The sequence below is a fragment of the Erpetoichthys calabaricus genome, chromosome 2 (genome assembly GCF_900747795.2).
Source record: "Erpetoichthys calabaricus chromosome 2, fErpCal1.3, whole genome shotgun sequence".
NCBI lineage: Eukaryota > Metazoa > Chordata > Cladistia > Polypteriformes > Polypteridae > Erpetoichthys > Erpetoichthys calabaricus.
Genome location: NC_041395.2, coordinates 192,580,460 through 192,598,018, shown reverse-complemented (window position 1 = coordinate 192,598,018; position 17,559 = coordinate 192,580,460). Strand labels below are relative to the sequence as shown.

The 17,559-nt window shown below is 35.6% G+C and overlaps 1 protein-coding gene across 1 annotated transcript in view; it reads right to left on the bottom strand.

The window, feature by feature from the left end:
• The window catches only part of uggt1 (UDP-glucose glycoprotein glucosyltransferase 1), a 234,292-nt gene that overhangs the window by 33,311 nt on the left and 183,422 nt on the right, over nt 1-17,559 (bottom strand). The window contains 4 exon segments of the mRNA XM_051921917.1: nt 1,621-1,709; nt 2,108-2,192; nt 11,491-11,576; nt 15,578-15,736. Coding sequence (XP_051777877.1) covers nt 1,621-1,709; nt 2,108-2,192; nt 11,491-11,576; nt 15,578-15,736 — 419 coding nt within the window.

Below are 17,559 nucleotides of genomic sequence, written 5' to 3'. Positions count from 1 at the left end.
GACAAGTGCAAAGTCACTGTAATGTATATGAATGCTATGCAAAACCCCTCAACATATCCTACCACTTCTGAGTTGTAAGCTGCATCAGAAATTTGTTATGTGTATTTGAAGTTTACTGTAATGGTGTATTATTTAAAAATGTTGGGGTAGTCAGACAATTAAAACATTGTGCTTCACAGGAGTTTTATTCAGAGGTCATTTGATGATTATGAACCACTTACTATTATTGATTTTGCTTAAATTCAAAATTGGTTACACCCAGCATTGAAATCACATACATTCTCTTGCTTACCTGATGTGACTAAATTATCTCAAAAAACATATAATAAAACAGGAAAATGTAAGTACTGTACTGCCTGTACAGACAACATCAAATGAAATCAATTTAAGAGATCAATTAAAACAATATATTAGAGGAAAAAATGCAAAAGGAAAAACCAAAGGCAATTTCATGCTAAATTTTAAGGTACCATGACAGTTTATCACCATTGTCTTAGGAAGTGTAATAAAGGTAGTCATACTGTACATAGAGCATACACACCTAACATTATCTGCAACCAATAAGTGGCACTGAGCATTGCAGCCAATACATTGTTATTAATACAGTCACAAGGACATATTATTTAAGCTATAGTAGTATTAATGAAAAATATTAGGATTTACATCAAAGCACAATTTAAATCATTTGCTTATGATTAAAATTGTCCTATATGTTGTATGGCAAGTTTAAAGAAATAAATCCATTTGATGACATAAGAAAATTAGAGACAATTTGACATCCTGCATTTCTCCATTATGACCTTGAATTCTAACTCATATGTGAATGAAAAAGTTTTGTTCTGTACCCATAATTTTTACATCGAGTTCTACAGGATTCCAATGCACATTTTAATGTAAATCTCCATGTGTGAAAATATTGTTAAAAAGAAAAAAATAAATTTCTCCCATATAATTGCTTGGTATATTTTAATATATATAAATATATATATATATATATATATATATGATTTTTTTTTTTACCAAACATAGTTTTCTAATTTCTATATTGTTCCCAAAACACAGAACCTGGGAAATAACACATCACTTAATTAGCCCAGGAATCCAATTAGAAACAGAAGCTGTTTGGAACAAAAACCTGCAGCCACAGAGGGGCCACAGGACAGAGGTTGGGAAACACTGACCTACAGTGATTTCTTCTTTTATCTGTCTAACATTGGGAAAGTTTTAATAAAATATACATTAATCATAAAATAAAAAATGTTTGCTATATAGTGTTTATAAATTTTTATTTTTCTTAGTTAGATATTAATTAGGGGGGCACAGCGGTGCAGTGGTAGTGCTGCTGCCTCGCAGCAAGGAGACCTGGGTTTGCTTCCCGGGTCCTCTCTGCGTGGAGTTTGCATGTTCTCCCTGTGTCTGCGTGGGTTTCCTCCCACAGTCCAAAGACATGCAGGTTAGGTGCATTGGCGATCCTAAATTGCCCCTAGTGTGTGCTTGGTGTGTGTGCCCTGTGGTGGGCTGGTGCCCTGTGTTGGCTGGGATTGGCTCCAGCAGACCGCCGTGATCCTGTGTTAGGATATAGAGGGTTGGATAATGGATGGTTGAATAGATATTATTTACCTTGTAAGGGACTCCCAAAAACCAGAATCGTTTTCATGACTTCCATCATTTAACAACTCATCATTTATTTTGTCTGGCTTTTTCTGTACCTGCAACAATGACACACATGAAGGTATTTTCAAGCTGGGGGAAAAGTTTCTAGATACTATTTCTTACTGTAAGTTATTCAAAAGCAATTTGTAACAGATAATAGTTATAATACAAGACAAAGCTGTAATGAATCTAATAACTTAGCTAACCATGATTTGGGACAATGTATATTCATTTTACCCTTTTAAAATTATACTAAATAGGTGTCTGTGCACCTTAGAATAAACTAAAGCATAAAACCTACTTTATAAATATAAAATGTGTATATATATTTCTTGACATAAAACAACTCTCCATTTTAAGAAGTAAATTATTTTTACAGTGAACCATTTAAACAAAGTATTTTGACAAAATGATTCAGCATTGCTTTATGTAAATATATTTTAAAACATCTTACCTTGACCTTTATTATTTTACTTTTAAAATTATTGAGTACCACTATTAAATCATCTGCATCAGTAGGAGAATCTGTACCTTCATGGCTAAAAAAAACCAAAAAAATCAAATCAAAATGAAATAAACACACCTACAAGACAATTTAGAAAAATGATTGATAATTACCAATAAAATGTGGAAAAGGTACAAAAAAAAAAAAAAAAATGAATGCGATACATAGTGCTGGGCAGTATACCAGTTCATACCGAAAACCGTTTTTTTATTTTTTTTATGATATGGATTTTTCTTATACCGCAACACCCGGTTTAAATTGCTTAAACGGTGTTCGGAACGTGGCGCAGCGGGAAATGTTCAAGTGGGGACCTTTTTCACTGCTTACACCGCTAACACAGATTTGTTGCACTAGGGCTCTTTTTCACTGCTACACCACCAAATAGTGGGCGGTAGCATAGGAATGCTGCGTGGTGAAAATGGACAGAGAGCCTGGAGATACTTTAGTTTTAAAAGGTCAGATGTGTAAATACTGTTTCTATACTACTGGATAATACTGCAAGCCAAGTTGTACTTGTTTTATTTGTTTTTCAATACAGTGTAATGTACCTGGGGTACTGTGTAATAGTGTGACGACATGTTTTCAAACCCCGTCATAAGTTATATAGCACATTAAATGTTTTGTGTTAAGTGATTCTTAAACTGACTTCTTCTTGCACTTGGAGGAGGCGCCGCCAGCAATCGCCGCACAGAATACATTCACTTCATGATCTTCCTGCTCTCTGAACATTTAGAATGCTAAGATAAATACTTGATATAATTTTCATGGTGAAATGCATTAAAGCATGCATTAATCATATGGGGGCACGGCGGCGTGCCTGCCTTGCATTTGCATGTTTTTTTGGTGGGTTTACTCGGCGCTTCAGTTTCCTTTCAAAGTCATGTAGGATGTGGGGTTTTGTTGTGCTATATTGACCCTGCTAGTGTATGTTTTGCTTGTATTCATCCTTCGATGGGTGCAACTCTGAATGGATGGCATAATTAAACATGTATAACGAAGATATTTTTTAAAGTTCTGAACACTCCGTGGGCTAAGTTTATAACTTGTTTTAATTTCACAAAGACGTTTATCGTGTGGTGATTGGTTATGTGGAGAAAGAAAAAGGACGGATAGGAACTGGGGTTTTGGTACGTCAGATAGAGACAGAATGCATGCAATAAAGAAAGCCCGCTCAGAAAAACATGCATTGAATTCTGTGTTCGTGTCTCCGACCACCAGATCACAAACCCAACATTTACACAATATTTAAGTTAAACCTGTGCGATAGCTATTCATGCATCCAGTTTTTTTGAGCCTCGTCACACCTGCCATAAAGGTCTCTACACTGAATTTACACCTGGGGACCCCTTACTGCCAGGGAGCAGCACTACCGCCTCCCTACCGTCCTTGTTTAACACCTGCTTTAATGCATTTCATCATGAAAATGATATCAAGTATTTATCTTAGCATTCAAAATTTTTAGACAGCAGGAATACCATGAAATGAATGGATTCTGTGTGGTGATTGCTGCCTCCTCTTAGTGCATAGGAAGTCAGTTTAAGAAGCATAGTGATTAACAACTGGGTCGGGGAACACAACACAAAACATTTAATGTGCTGCATTAACTTATGATGGGGTTTGAGAAAATCAAGTAAATTAAACATTGATTTTAGGATGAAGTTTAGTTTATGACATTCTACTTTAATTATTAAGTAAACTATGAAAATAAAGTGGAAATGTTGACTTTAATCTTGACAGAAGCGTCAAAATTAAAGTGGAAATGTCGAGAATAAAGTCAGCATGTCGACTTTACTCTTGACATATACCGGTAGTTTGTTTTTTTTCTTCCCTCTTTACTGTATTTTTTTTTCTTCACCGTGGCCCTAATGCACTTCCGTAGGGCTATACCACAAATAGCATTATACAGTAAATGCAAGTTGCAGTTATTTTATTTATGTATATAGCTTAGCTTGAAGCAAGGTCCATATTAATGCAGTTTACCTAAATGATGGTACAGTTGGTACGGATGTCATCACAAAGTTGTACTTGTTTTATTTTATTTTATTTTAATTTGGTGAATACTGTGTAATGCACCTGGGCTTGAAGTCTTGAAGTAATAGTGCAGCTATCAGTAATAATACTATTATTTATTTTATTGTTATTAATTTATTAGTTTAAATATTATGCAGTTTATTGATGGTAAAGTTGTTGAAAAAGTCACTTTAACTTGTCAGTGGACAGAGATAGTTAACATTAACAAAGTGTAGTTGGTTCACAAAAAATATTTACTATATTTATTACTTTTCTAAGACATGTTCAGTGCAATACAAGTTTTGACAAGCACCTCTGGATATTTTACTAAGTCTAAATGCCTCTTTGGATGGTTGAAAAAATGTTGTCAAAATCATAGTTTAAGTTTTTGCAAAATTTGTTCAATAAAAAGGTTCTATATTTTGACTGCAACTGTCATGCAATGTGATTCCTTCTCTTCATTAGTGTCACCCCATACATCACTTTATGGGGCCATGCAAACCTGTATTAATACTTGTGTGCACATTAAAATGTTTTTTTATACAATGTACAATTCTCATAACAGTCTAACAGGTTATTCTTAGCCAGTCTACTGCAGTAATTGCAGTGGAAAATGATGGTTAACATCCACTCATGCATAAGGAAAAAAAAATACCGTCGAATACCGTGAAACCGGGATAATTTAGAATAATAACGTGATATAGAATTTTGGTCATACCGCCCACCCCTAGCGATACAATTTACTTCATAAATGTAGTTGTAAAGGAGAAATGTATTTTTTCCACTGTAAAAACACAAGCCATGCATGTCTACAAAATTCAGAGGCATGAATTATAAAATGTATTTATCTTTTGTATATGTCAGAAAACAGAAATTGCAGATACAAGAACTATTTTGCTCCACAGATTCTGTTTCCTATGCAGAGGTAGTGTATAAAAGGAAAAAAGGAATTTGGTAGAATGTGGCATTAAGAAATCCTAAATATTTTGTGATAACTATCTCAAAAGACAGAACAAATAACACTAACAACCTAAATTATTTTTCAACTAATCAGTGTCATATTTTTTTATATTTACTATAACTGTTCACTTGCATGCAAATGATTATGTATAAGAACTTATACAGCTTTTGCTAGTGTTTCATGTTTTGAGTACAGTGATCCCTCGCTATATCGCGCTTCGCCTTTCGCGGCTTCACTCCATCGCGGATTTTATATGTAAGCATATTTAAATATATATCGCGGATTTTTTGCTGGTTCGCGGATTTCTGCGGACAATGGGGTCTTTTAATTTCTGGTACATGCTTCCTCAGTTGGTTTGCCCAGTTGATTTCATACAAGGGACGCTATTGGCAGATGGCTGAGAAGCTAGATTGCTTACTTTTCTCTCTCTCTTGCGCTGACTATCTGTGATCCTGACGTATGGGGATTGAGCAGGGGGGCTGTTCGCACACCTAGACGATACGGACACTAGTCTAAAAATGCTGAAAGATTATCTTCACGTTGCTATCTTTTGTGCAGCTGCTTCCTGAAACGACATGCTGCACAGTGCTTCGCATACTTAAAAGCTCGAAGGGCACGTATTGATTTCTGACTGAAAAACAAACTCTGTCTCTCTCTCTCTCTCCCTGCTCCTGACGGAGGGGGTGTGAGCTGCCGCCTTCAACAGCTTTGTGCCGCGGTGCTTCGTATACTTAAAAGCCAAACAGCCCTATTGATTTGTTTGCTAGAGATTGTTTTCTCTATCTATGTGACATTCTGTGCTCCTGACACGCACTCCTTTGAAGAGGAAGATATGTTTGCATTCTTTTAATTGTGAGACAGAACTGTCATCTCTGTCTTGTCATGGAGCACAGTTTAAACTTTTGAAAAAGAGACAAATGTTTGTTTGCAGTGTTTGAATAACGTTCCTGTCTCTCTACAACCTCCTGTGTTTCTGCGCAAATCTGTGACCCAAGCATGACAATATAAAAATAACCATATAAAACATATGGTTTCTACTTTGCGGATTTTCTTATTTCGCGGGTGGCTCTGGAACGCAACCCCCGTGATGGAGGAGGGATTACTGTATATTTTAACTGACAACAACGCAAAAAGTCTAAAAATATATTTGACAAAATGTATCATTCGTCAATGGAACGCTACATATTAACCACTGAATTATAATATGTACCTGAAATCAAGTCAAATACAGTATCTGTTTTTACCATTAGTAGAAGAAGTAGTAAAAAACATTCCACGTTACTGCTCACAAATGGCAATTACTGTACATAAAATTTAACTACTGTATGTGTGCCCTAGCATCCAAAATAATTATTTAATTCTTACAGTTTAAACAAGCCATGCAAGGATCAAGGACACAAATAGAAAGAAATTAACCATGTTACAAAAGCCCAGTTGCAGTTTAATTTAGAACTGGTAAACATTGAATCAACAACAAGACAACTCTGTGAAGCTGAGTGGAAATACTGTAAGTACAATAGTTAAACTATCTGTATTGTAATTAGGGCTGTCATAGTTAAAGTATTAATGTATGAAATGAATTTAAAACATACAATGCATTATTTTAGTCACACTCCGCAACCCCATTCACAACATAGCATGTACAGTACATCCAGAAAGTATTCACAGCGCATCACTTTTTCCACCTTTTGTTATGTTACAGGCTTATTCCAAAATGGATTAAATTCATTTTTTTCCCTCAGAATTCTGCACACAACACCCCATAATGATAACGTGAAAAAAGTTTACTTGAGGTTTTTGTAGAGAAAAGCCAAGCAAAATGACACCTTTTATTGTAATATTTTTAGTTAGCCAATAAAAGGTGTTATATTGCTTGGCTTTTCTCTACATTCATAATGGCTAACATGGTACAACACTCTAGTACTTGAGGTTTTTGCAAAGTTATTAAAAATAAAAAAACTGAGAAATCACATGTACATAAGTATTCACAGCCTTTGCTCAATACTTTGTCGATGCACCTTTGGCAGCAATTACAGCCTCAAGTCTTTTTGAATACGATGCCACAAGCTTGGAACACCTATCCTTGGCCAGTTTCGCCCATTCCTCTTTGCAGCACCTCTCAAGCTTCATCAGGTTGGATGGGAAGCGTCGGTGCACAGGCATTTTAAGATCTCTCCAGAGATGTTCAATTGGATTCAAGTCTGGGCTCTGGCTGGGCCACTCAACAACATTCACAGAGTTGTCCTGAAGCCACTCCTTTGATATCTTGGCTGTGTGCTTAGGGTCGTTGTCCTGCTGAAAGATGAACCGTCGCCCCAGTCTGAGGTCAAGAGCGCTCTGGAGCAGGTTTTCATCCAGGATGTCTCTGTACATTGCTGCAGTCATCTTTCCTTTTATCCTGACTAGTCTCCCAGTTCCTGCAGCTGAAAAACATCCCCACAGCATGATGCTGCCACCACCATGCTTCACTGTAAGGATGGTGCCAGGTTTCCTCCAAATGTGACGCCTGACATTCACACCAAAGAGTTCAATCTTTGTCTCATCAGACCAGAGAATTTTTTTTCTCATGGTCTGATTTTCTCATGGTCTGAGAGTCCTTCAGGTGCCTTTTGGCAAACTCCAGGCGGGCTGCCATGTGCCTTTTGCTAAGGAGTGGCTTCCGTCTGGCCACTCTACCATACAGGCCTGATTGGTGGATTGCTGCAGAGATGGTTGTCCTTCTGGAAGGTTCTCCTCTCTCCACAGAGGACCTCTGGAGCTCTGACAGAGTGACCATCGGGTTTTTGGTCACCTCCTGACTAAGACCCTTCTCCCCCGATCGCTCAGTTTAGATGGCTGGCCAGCTCTAGGAAGAGTCCTGGTGGTTTCGAACTTTTTCCACTTACAGATGGTGGAGGCCACTGTGCTCATTGGGACCTTCAAAGGAGCAGAAATTTTTCTGTAACCTTCCCCAGATATGTGCCTCGAGACAATCCTGTCTCGGAGGTCTACAGACAATTCCTTTGACTTCATGCTTGGTTTGTGCTCTGACATGAACTGTCAACTGTGGGACCTTATATAGACAGGTGTGTGCCTTTCCAAATCATGTCCAGTCAACTGAATTTACCACAGGTGGACTCCAATTAAGCTGCAGAAACATCTCAAGGAGGATCAGGGGAAACAGGACGCACCTGAGCTCAATTTTGAGAATCACACAAAAGGCTGTGAATACTTATGTACATGTGCTTTCTCAATTTTTTTATTTTTAATAAATTTGCAAAAACCTCAAGTAAACTTTTTTCACGTTGTCATTATGGGGTGTTGTGTGTAGAATTCTGAGGAAAAAAAATGAATTTAATCCATTTTGGAATAAGGCTGTAACATAACAAAATGTGGAAAAAGTGATGCGCTGTGAATACTTTCTGGATGCACTGTATGTTTTTCAAGACCCATTGCTATTTAAGCCAATAGTTTCTAAACTGAGGGCCATGGTCCCAGCTAGGTTGACATTGTTTTTTTAAAAAAAAAAAAAAAAGTTCAATTTTAAGGACTGTCATTAAACTGTGTAGTTTTGATCAGTCATATAGGTAATTGAAAATGTTCTTTAATTTTAACTTAAAAGTACAGTACTAATACATCAATGCAGTTATGCACAAGAGAAGCGGTCCTTAATATGTATGGTACACAAACAGTAGTCAGGTTGTATGCAACAAAACAAAAATTCTTTTGATACATTTTTCACTTCTCTTTGACTGTTATTAAAATAAACACCAATGCATTTTAATAGTAGCAATTATTTCTTTTTATTTAGATACAGGATAAAAGTATCAATATTTTAGAAACCCATTAAAGAAACAAGTAAGAGAAAGGCTGCTAAATATTTTTGAAAAAAGGACATAAAACAGAAGATAAGCAGGCTGAAATGACAAGCAGGAGTGTCTGCTGTCATTTTATGTTAAAATGTGGTAAGAATAGCTACATACTATGTTTTCATTTATTTGTTTGCTATACAGAATGTGTATGAATGTATGATGAATGTACTAAAATATATAACATTAGACTACCATCCATCCATGTTGTCACTTCCAAACCCACTTTTCCCAAACAGAATCAGAGTGAAGCTGGATTGTATTCCTGCAAGGCAGGAAAAATCACTGAAATGTCCACTGCAGTTACAGTTAGGTCCATAAATATTTGGACAGAGACAACGTTTTTCTAATTTTGGATCTGTACATTACCCCAATGAATTTTAAACGAAACAACTCAGATGCAGTTGAAGTGCATACTTTCAGCTTTAGTTCAGTGGGGTGAACAAAATGATTATATAAAAATGTGAGGCAACTAAAGCATTTTTTTAACACAATCCCTTCATTTCAGGGGCTCAAAAGTAATTGGACAATTGACTCAAAGGCTATTTCATGGGCAGGTGTGGGAAAATCCGTCATTATGTCATTATCAATTAAGCAGATAAAAGGCCTGGAGTTGATTGGATGTGTGGTGCTTGCATGTGGAAGATTTTGCTGTGAACAGACAACATGTGGTCAAAGGAGCTCTCCATGCAGGTGAAAGAAGCCATCCTTAAGCTGCGAAAACAGAAAAAACCCATCCGAGAAATTGCTACAATATTATGAGTGGCAAAATCTACAGTTTGGTACATCCTGAGAAAGAAAGCAAGCACTGGTGAACTCAGCAATGCAAAAAGACCTGGACGTCCACGGAAGACAACAGTGGTGGATGATCGCAGAATCATTTCCATGGTGAAGAGAAACCCCTTCACAACTGCCAACCAAGTGAACAACACTCTCCAGGGGGTAGGCGTATGGATATCCAAGTCTACCATAAAGAGAAGACTGCATGAAAGGAAATACAGAGGGTGCACTGCAAGGTACAAGCCACTCATAAGCCTCAAGAATAGAAAGACTAGATTGGACTTTGCTAAAGAACATCTAAAAAAGCCAGCACAGTTCTGGAAAAACATTCTTTGGACAGATGAAACCAAGATCAACCTCTACCAGAATGATGGCAAGAAAAAAGTATGGAGAAGGTGTGGAACAGCTTATTATCCAAAGCATACCACATCATCTGTAAAACACGGTGGAGGCAGTGTGATGGCTTGGGCGTGCATGGCTGCCAGTGGCATTGGGACACTAGTGTTTATTGATGATGTGACACAGGACAGAAGCAGCCGAATGAATTCTGAGGTGTTCAGAGACATACTGTCTGCTCAAATCCAGCTAAATGCAGTCAAACTGATTGGGCGGCGTTTCATGATAGACAATGACCCAAAACATACAGCCAAAGCAACCCAGGAGTTTATTAAAGCAAAGAAGTGGAAAATTCTTGAATGGCCAAGTCAGTCACCTGATCTTAACCCAATTGAGCATGCATTTCACTTGTTGAAGACTAAACTTCAGACAGAAAGGCCCACAAACAAACAGCAACTGAAAGCCGCTGCAGTAAAGGCCTGGCAGAGCATTAAAAAGGAGGAAACCCAGCATCTGGTGATGTCCATGAGTTCAAGACTTCAGGCTGTCATTGCCAGCAAAGGGTTTTCAACCAAGTATTAGAAAATGAACATTTTATTTCCAGTTATTTAATTTGTCCAATTACTTTTGAGCCCCTGAAATGAAGGGATTGTGTTAAAAAAATGCTTTAGATGCCTCACATTTTTATGCAATCATTTTGTTCACCCCACTGAATTAAAGCTGAAAGTCTGCACTTCAGCTGCATCTGAGTTGTTTCATTTAAAATTCATTGTGGTAATGTACAGAACCAAAATTAGAAAAAAGTTGTCTCTGTCCAAATATTTATGGACCTAACTGTAAATACACACACTAGGGCTTTTTTTTAGAAAAGCCAATTAAGCTGACCTGCATATGTTTGGAGTGTGAGAGGAAACCCATGCAGACTTGGGGAGAACATGCAACCCCATGAGGCATAGCCCCGTCTCCCTAATGCAAGGAAACAGCGCTACCACCACACCACCCATACACTGTACATGAAATAGGTGTGCACAAAGCTGGAATTATGACATGTTATGTGATAACACTTCAGACTGAAATGTCACCTATATTTTCAGTTTCAGCAACCAAAACATGATGTTGGTGACAAGTGACAATTTGCAACTGATCACAATTAAAAACCTTTTGACAGCCCCATCTTTATTATGAGCATTCTTAAAAATTAAGATGATTTGGAAATTATTTTTATTTTTTAATTGGGCAATTCAAATAACTTCAAAAACACTAGCTGATATTTTCAGTCTTTGAGATTAATATTAGTTATTAAAACCTAATTGAGTACAATTACATAATTAACTTACATATCTCCCAGCACTTATTTAATTGCAAAATGAAAATAAATTGAATTAACAGTGAGTTACCTGTAAATTTTATATATTTCATCTGACCTTCCCTTTCTTAGCCTTAAAACCCAAGCCCCAGGGTTGGCTTTTAATTGGAAATAACCCTAATAAAAGAAAACTTTGCATTAATGTTTGCGAGTTATAGTATGCACTTATAAAATAATAAAGCAAGGAATTAATAGCATGTTAAAAGTGAACAAACAAAAAATAATGCAGTGCACCATATATGCACAAATACAGTAATGAAGAGTACAATGACAATGATCTTAAATCTTTTCCTACATTGCAATGAAAATCTAGTGTAACATGTACAAGTTCAATACTTTTTCTACAGAATGAAAGTATATTTGAGTATAACTAGTTGAATATTATTACTTTCATTTAACATCAAAATAACGGATATAACATGTAAATGTTTGCAGACAGTGTTGTAATGGATGCAGAACTGCAAAACCTTATAAGTGCATGCTCATTTGATCAACAGGACAAAGGGCAGAATGAACAACTGTTGAGGAGGAATTTACATCAATTTAAAACATTCAAAACATGAATTAATAAAATAAAATGCAACTGTTACCCTCATAGAACCTAGAAATGTTTTGTAGTCAAGTATATTATTCCCACAATTAGAAAACTTGAGACTTGTGACAATATACATTATACACAGAGATGCATATTAGTCATTTTAAGTGAAGGGTAAATGGAGTGAATATTGATATTTTTGGTATACAAACAAATGCAAGTCTGAATTTAAGATTAAAAAAACTACTCATAAAGCAAAAGTAGAAAAAAAACTTTTCTGCACAGATATACTGTTTTAGAAATATATATATTTGGGCTTCATTACCTTATTTTAGGTTAAAAGGAGGATTTAAATAAACAGCTTTATTTGCTTTATAAAGTTTTTTTAGCTTTATTTTATAAAAATCAAGAGTCATTACACTTCAAGAGGATTACCCTATTCTGTGACTTTAAATGCAATTGCTAATACAATTGCTCTTATTAAGGGTGTGTAAACTTGAACTGTGTTTGGAATATTTAATTTTTTACACAAACACTTCCTTACAGGAGGTTAAAAAAAAACGCATTTTGGTTTCAAACAGCAAAAAATGCTTTTAAGATATACGGTTTATATGCTTTATATAGTGTATAGTTTAAATAGTAGTGTTTTAAGGGGTATAGATACCTAATATTTGTTATATATTATTTATTAAAATTATTTTTGTGTATAACATTAGCTTCATAAATGAGTTTAACTTAATTCATTATCTGACGTACATATTGTATAATTGCTTCCTTGCTGCTATTCAACATAAATTTACTGAAGAAAATAACCATGTTTCATTTTTACACAGCTTTAACAAATTCAATTAACATAAAGCTACACAGCTTGATACTACATTTAGAAAAGTCAAGTACCTATTATAAGTATTCTGCATTTCTGTAATTATGTTATTATTTTATATTTTGCTTTAGTCTATCACATGTGAAAAATGTATAATAGCTAAAATCTGGATCAGAAAACCACGCCTTTGAATGCTGGTAATTTTTATTTATAAATACTAGGGGGCTTCGCCCCCTGCTCGCTTCGCTCGCCAACCCCCGTGTTTGGTTTTCTGGATACACACTTTTAAGATTTTTTTTCTTTGAATTGCTGCTATTTCATTAGTTTAACTTTTATTTCAGAACTTTTGTAAAAACAATATTTGTAATCTTGCGAGTCCCAATATGCTGAATCTTTTTAATGAGGCTAGGACAGGTTTCTCTGTTTGGAATTTCAGCAGAGACAAAGCTATCTACATTATCAGCAGTTAATAATTTTTTTTTTACAAAGTAAAAAAGTAGAGTTCTGCATTGGACTCCTGTCTGTAAAGTCGTGCTATTTTCCTCTCACAGTTCCAAAAGTACATGGGGTTACCAAGGTGATACCCCAGCTTTTGTCTAGGTTTTTGTACAAGGGCTAGACACAACGTTTTTGACTCCTGGAGTAAATGTAGCAATTTAAATAAGCAGACAGATAAATATATATACATGAACAAAGTAACCAATAAATGCATGTACAGTAAACTCCGTTTTTGAAATTCTCAAGATTCTTTATTTGTCACATGCGTAGTTATACAGGACAACACGCAGTGAAATGCATCCTGATCCGCTTATCAAAAACTGTGCAAAGTTAGACGAATATCAGTTAAATTAACAAAAAGTCATAGATTGAAAGATAACAGTATAGTAGAACATAATAAATAAGTAAAATATATGTGAATGAAGTAGAATTAAGTGTTAAGGTGCAATAGTGTAGTAATTATTGTGCAAAACCAAAGTTAGACTGGTGCATAGTTAAATGAGGCAGTTTGGTTTGTTTGCGCTACTGCGATCTTTACTTTTTTTAATATTTTCTAATTTTCCTACTTTCATATCCTTTAACTTTCTCCACATGTGTATAGCGCCGTTTTTTTTTTTTTTTGAGCCTTTCTAATTTCACTGGTTTCATAATCTCTAACCTGCTCTGCATGTGTTTAGCGTCAACGTTTGTAAACATCATTATTAAGTTCTACTTTGTCCTTTTATTCATTGTCTTTTAATTCTGAGCCGTACAGTACAATACATAGAACAGAATAAATCCTCAATACAGTATAAAACTAAAAATTCTAGAAGTACGGAGTAGAATTTCACATTAGATGATATCACATAATATGATTTGGATTTGTTTTTAAGTCCTGGAGACCTCATTCATCAAGCTGCCTCCCCCATTTTGCCATTCCACATCTGAAATAGCGCTTATCTGATGAAAGGACCCCTCATTCCCATGTCCCCATTCATCAGGGATGACTTTACCTTAGGCAGGCAACCTACAATTTAAAGAGATTGTTATTTTCTTGTGAATTGTTACATATGCATTATTTTCACTTTTACTTTAAAAACTTTTGTAAAAACGATACTTGTTTCTTTATTTCCTGCCCCGCGCGAGGATACATCTCTTTCTTCCCGGACATATAATACTGCTTGTGTTGTGAAGGGTGTTGCGGCTGAACGTACGCTAAGGATATGCCTTTGAATCATTTGCTGTCTTTTTGCTGCTTGCTAGCTGCCTCTTCTGCCTGTCACATGTCATTGTTTTAAGAGCTCTGAGCACACGATGCTTGCCTGCCAAAAGCAATCCAACAACTGCTAGCTTAGAGGTCTGTTGACTTGTTTTAAATGATGGCTCACTGCCTGGTCTCGCATGACGCTGTAAAAGCAATACCTGTCTTTTATTTCTGGCCACAGGCGTGGTTGAATTCTTTCTTGCAGGATGTATAACGCTGCTCGCGTTCGGTTGTGGTACATGTGTATAGTGCCAGTTTTTTTTTTGAGCCTTTCTAATTGCACTGGTTTCATAGTCTCTAACCTGCTCTGCATGTGTTTAGCGCCAACGTTTGTAAACATCTCTATGAAGTTCTACTTTGTCTTTTACTCACTGTCATTTAATTCTGAGCTGGATTGGACGTGCTTTTTTTTTCAATTCCACTTGTTCCGGGCTGATAATTACTTTACTTATTTTCTGAATTTGCACCTCGATTATTCTTTTTTGCTCTTTTTTCTGTCCAATGCATTTGAGTCTCTTTTCTCCGCGCCCGATTGGACGTGCTTTTTTTTTTCCATTTCACTTGTTCCGGGCTGATCACCACGTTCCTTATTTTCTAAATTTGAACCTAGATTATTGTTTTTCTTTTTAGCATTTATTTTTCTCTCAATCGCTTTTGGGTCTCTGTTCTCCGCGCTTTTCTTTCTTCTTCGTTTAATCGTCGATGATTTATTTCTACCCTATTCATTTCATTTCTACCGTACTGACCTTATACATTTTATATGCACTGAGAGCCCTGCAGCTGTGTGTGCTGCATGACTGCCTTTACACTACTGATTTGTTTTTTTTTTTTGATATTGCTTGTAAGTAGGGTGTGTCTTGCAAGACTCTCGTTCTCTGTTCCCGTGAGACGCACCGTGGCAGGTCTCTTTCGTCTCGCGGGTCTTTAAATTATCTTTCGAGAAAGATCACGTATCGTAGACTATCAGGACAGGGGACAGCATTTCTTTTTATAATACAGAGATATTATTTATCACTTGCCAGATTAGCCATCACAATTGTATCTACAATAAGAGGGTTGGAGGCAGTCCCCAGTGTAAACTGCAGTCCTCTAGGAGGCTGACCCGTGGTGACATCAAAACAGTGACCTTCCAACAAAAGATATTCGAGCTCATACTCCGCTGCCACAATGCTGTCCACCTGCAAAAGTAAATAGATAAATTACACTCAAGATGGTAATAACAGATCTAATTCAGTAACAATTTTATAAAACTGATTTGTGTCAGTGATTGTGAAATTATTAACCATCACAAAACTGAACTCTAATTTAAACAGAGCTGAAAGAAAAACAAATCAAGTTCAATTATAAGACTTCAGTGCAGGAAAACACATGGCTACAAAGATCTTCTCAACCTTCACAATGAAAGGCAACGACCTGAAAGCAAAACAATCACTTGATCATTTTCTTTGTAAAGTAGCACAAAGCAGTAAAATATTGATCTATTGATATCTGCCAAGTTGCTCTCCAATTACAAATGATTATAAGATAATATTTACATTACTTTAGTAACGTGTGAAATCATGAAATTCTCAAAAACATATGTTGAGCTTTGGGTGTTTTAGTGAGGAAGACTTTTTTCCCTTAATTATCATTTGAACAAAAACAAATATGGGAAAACAATCTGATAAATCCTCTGTGTGATAAAATCTTGCCATAACATTTTAGTTAGCCTTCCAATTACCTCTGAACAACCTCCAATACACAAGACAGAGTTGCTTAGACGAAAATTCCACTCATGCATGGTGCTGCAGACAACTCTCTGAGTAGTCTTTCATTTTTTTCCTTAAATTTGTTAATACTTCTTAGCTTACAATATAACACAATACTCTGCATTAAAGAAATCAGAAAAGGTTGCATAGAGACAACTCTCCTTATCATTAATTGTTAATATTAGGACACATATAAAGTAGCAAACACCACAGAAAAAAGTGAATAATTGGAAAAAATAGTGTTAAGATTTGAAAACTATGCTAAAAATATGAATATTTCTAAACTTCTTATGATTGTAAAACTCAAAAAACTGCTGTAAATGCAGAAGAAGAGATAAAAAGTTGAACTAATTAAATAGTAGTATCAATTTAGAAGGCCTGATTATGAAATTGGCTGGAACAAAAAAATTGGACACCAATGCATTATCCCGTCAAATTCCTCTTATCCCCAAATATTCTGTTGAAGGCCAAGTTCAAATTTACCTTTGCAATTTCAAGTTTTAGGGACTGCAGTCTGACAACTTGACTCTTATCTTAAGAAATTTATATCTGTCACAGTACAAGTACAGCTTTTACTAGCATTATTTTTATGTAATTAGAGTGCATCTTTTGATACTGTTGGTATCAGCAATCTTCCACACAAGCTTTGGAATTTACTTGGCCTATTAGATACTGTTCATATTTATTTTATGCTTATTAAATTTTTTCAATATATACACACATCTGAAGACATCCCTCCCTTCATTTCTGTCTGTAGTTAGCAACAGTGTCCAACAGAAGTTTTCAGTCCTGGGACAAGTTCTCCTTTTTTTACATGTTACATTTAGCAGATATATTTCAGAAAAATAATATTCATATTCACTGCTAATGACAAGCTGCTATATTTATAATTTGAAACAAAATATATTTAATTACATCATTAAAAAAATATTTTACTAAGTAAAAATAATGCACGACTATAATGGTCTTTAAATTCAGAAAAAACAGAAGTTCTTTCAGTTGCCCATAACAGAGTAATAAGGCAATGCTAAAACATTTTACAAAACACTTCCATCTTAGGTTGAACTTCCTTAGCCGAATGAAATTTCTGCTTTATATAAATGGGAAATATTCCTGATTTAAAGTGATGACTTAAGCAGCAGGATCTTGAAAGCTAGCTAATTCAATCATTTGAAACAAAGCTGAATGTTTTATGGCCATTCACTTTTTCCCTGCACTTAACATAAAACATGACACAAATGATTAAAACTATT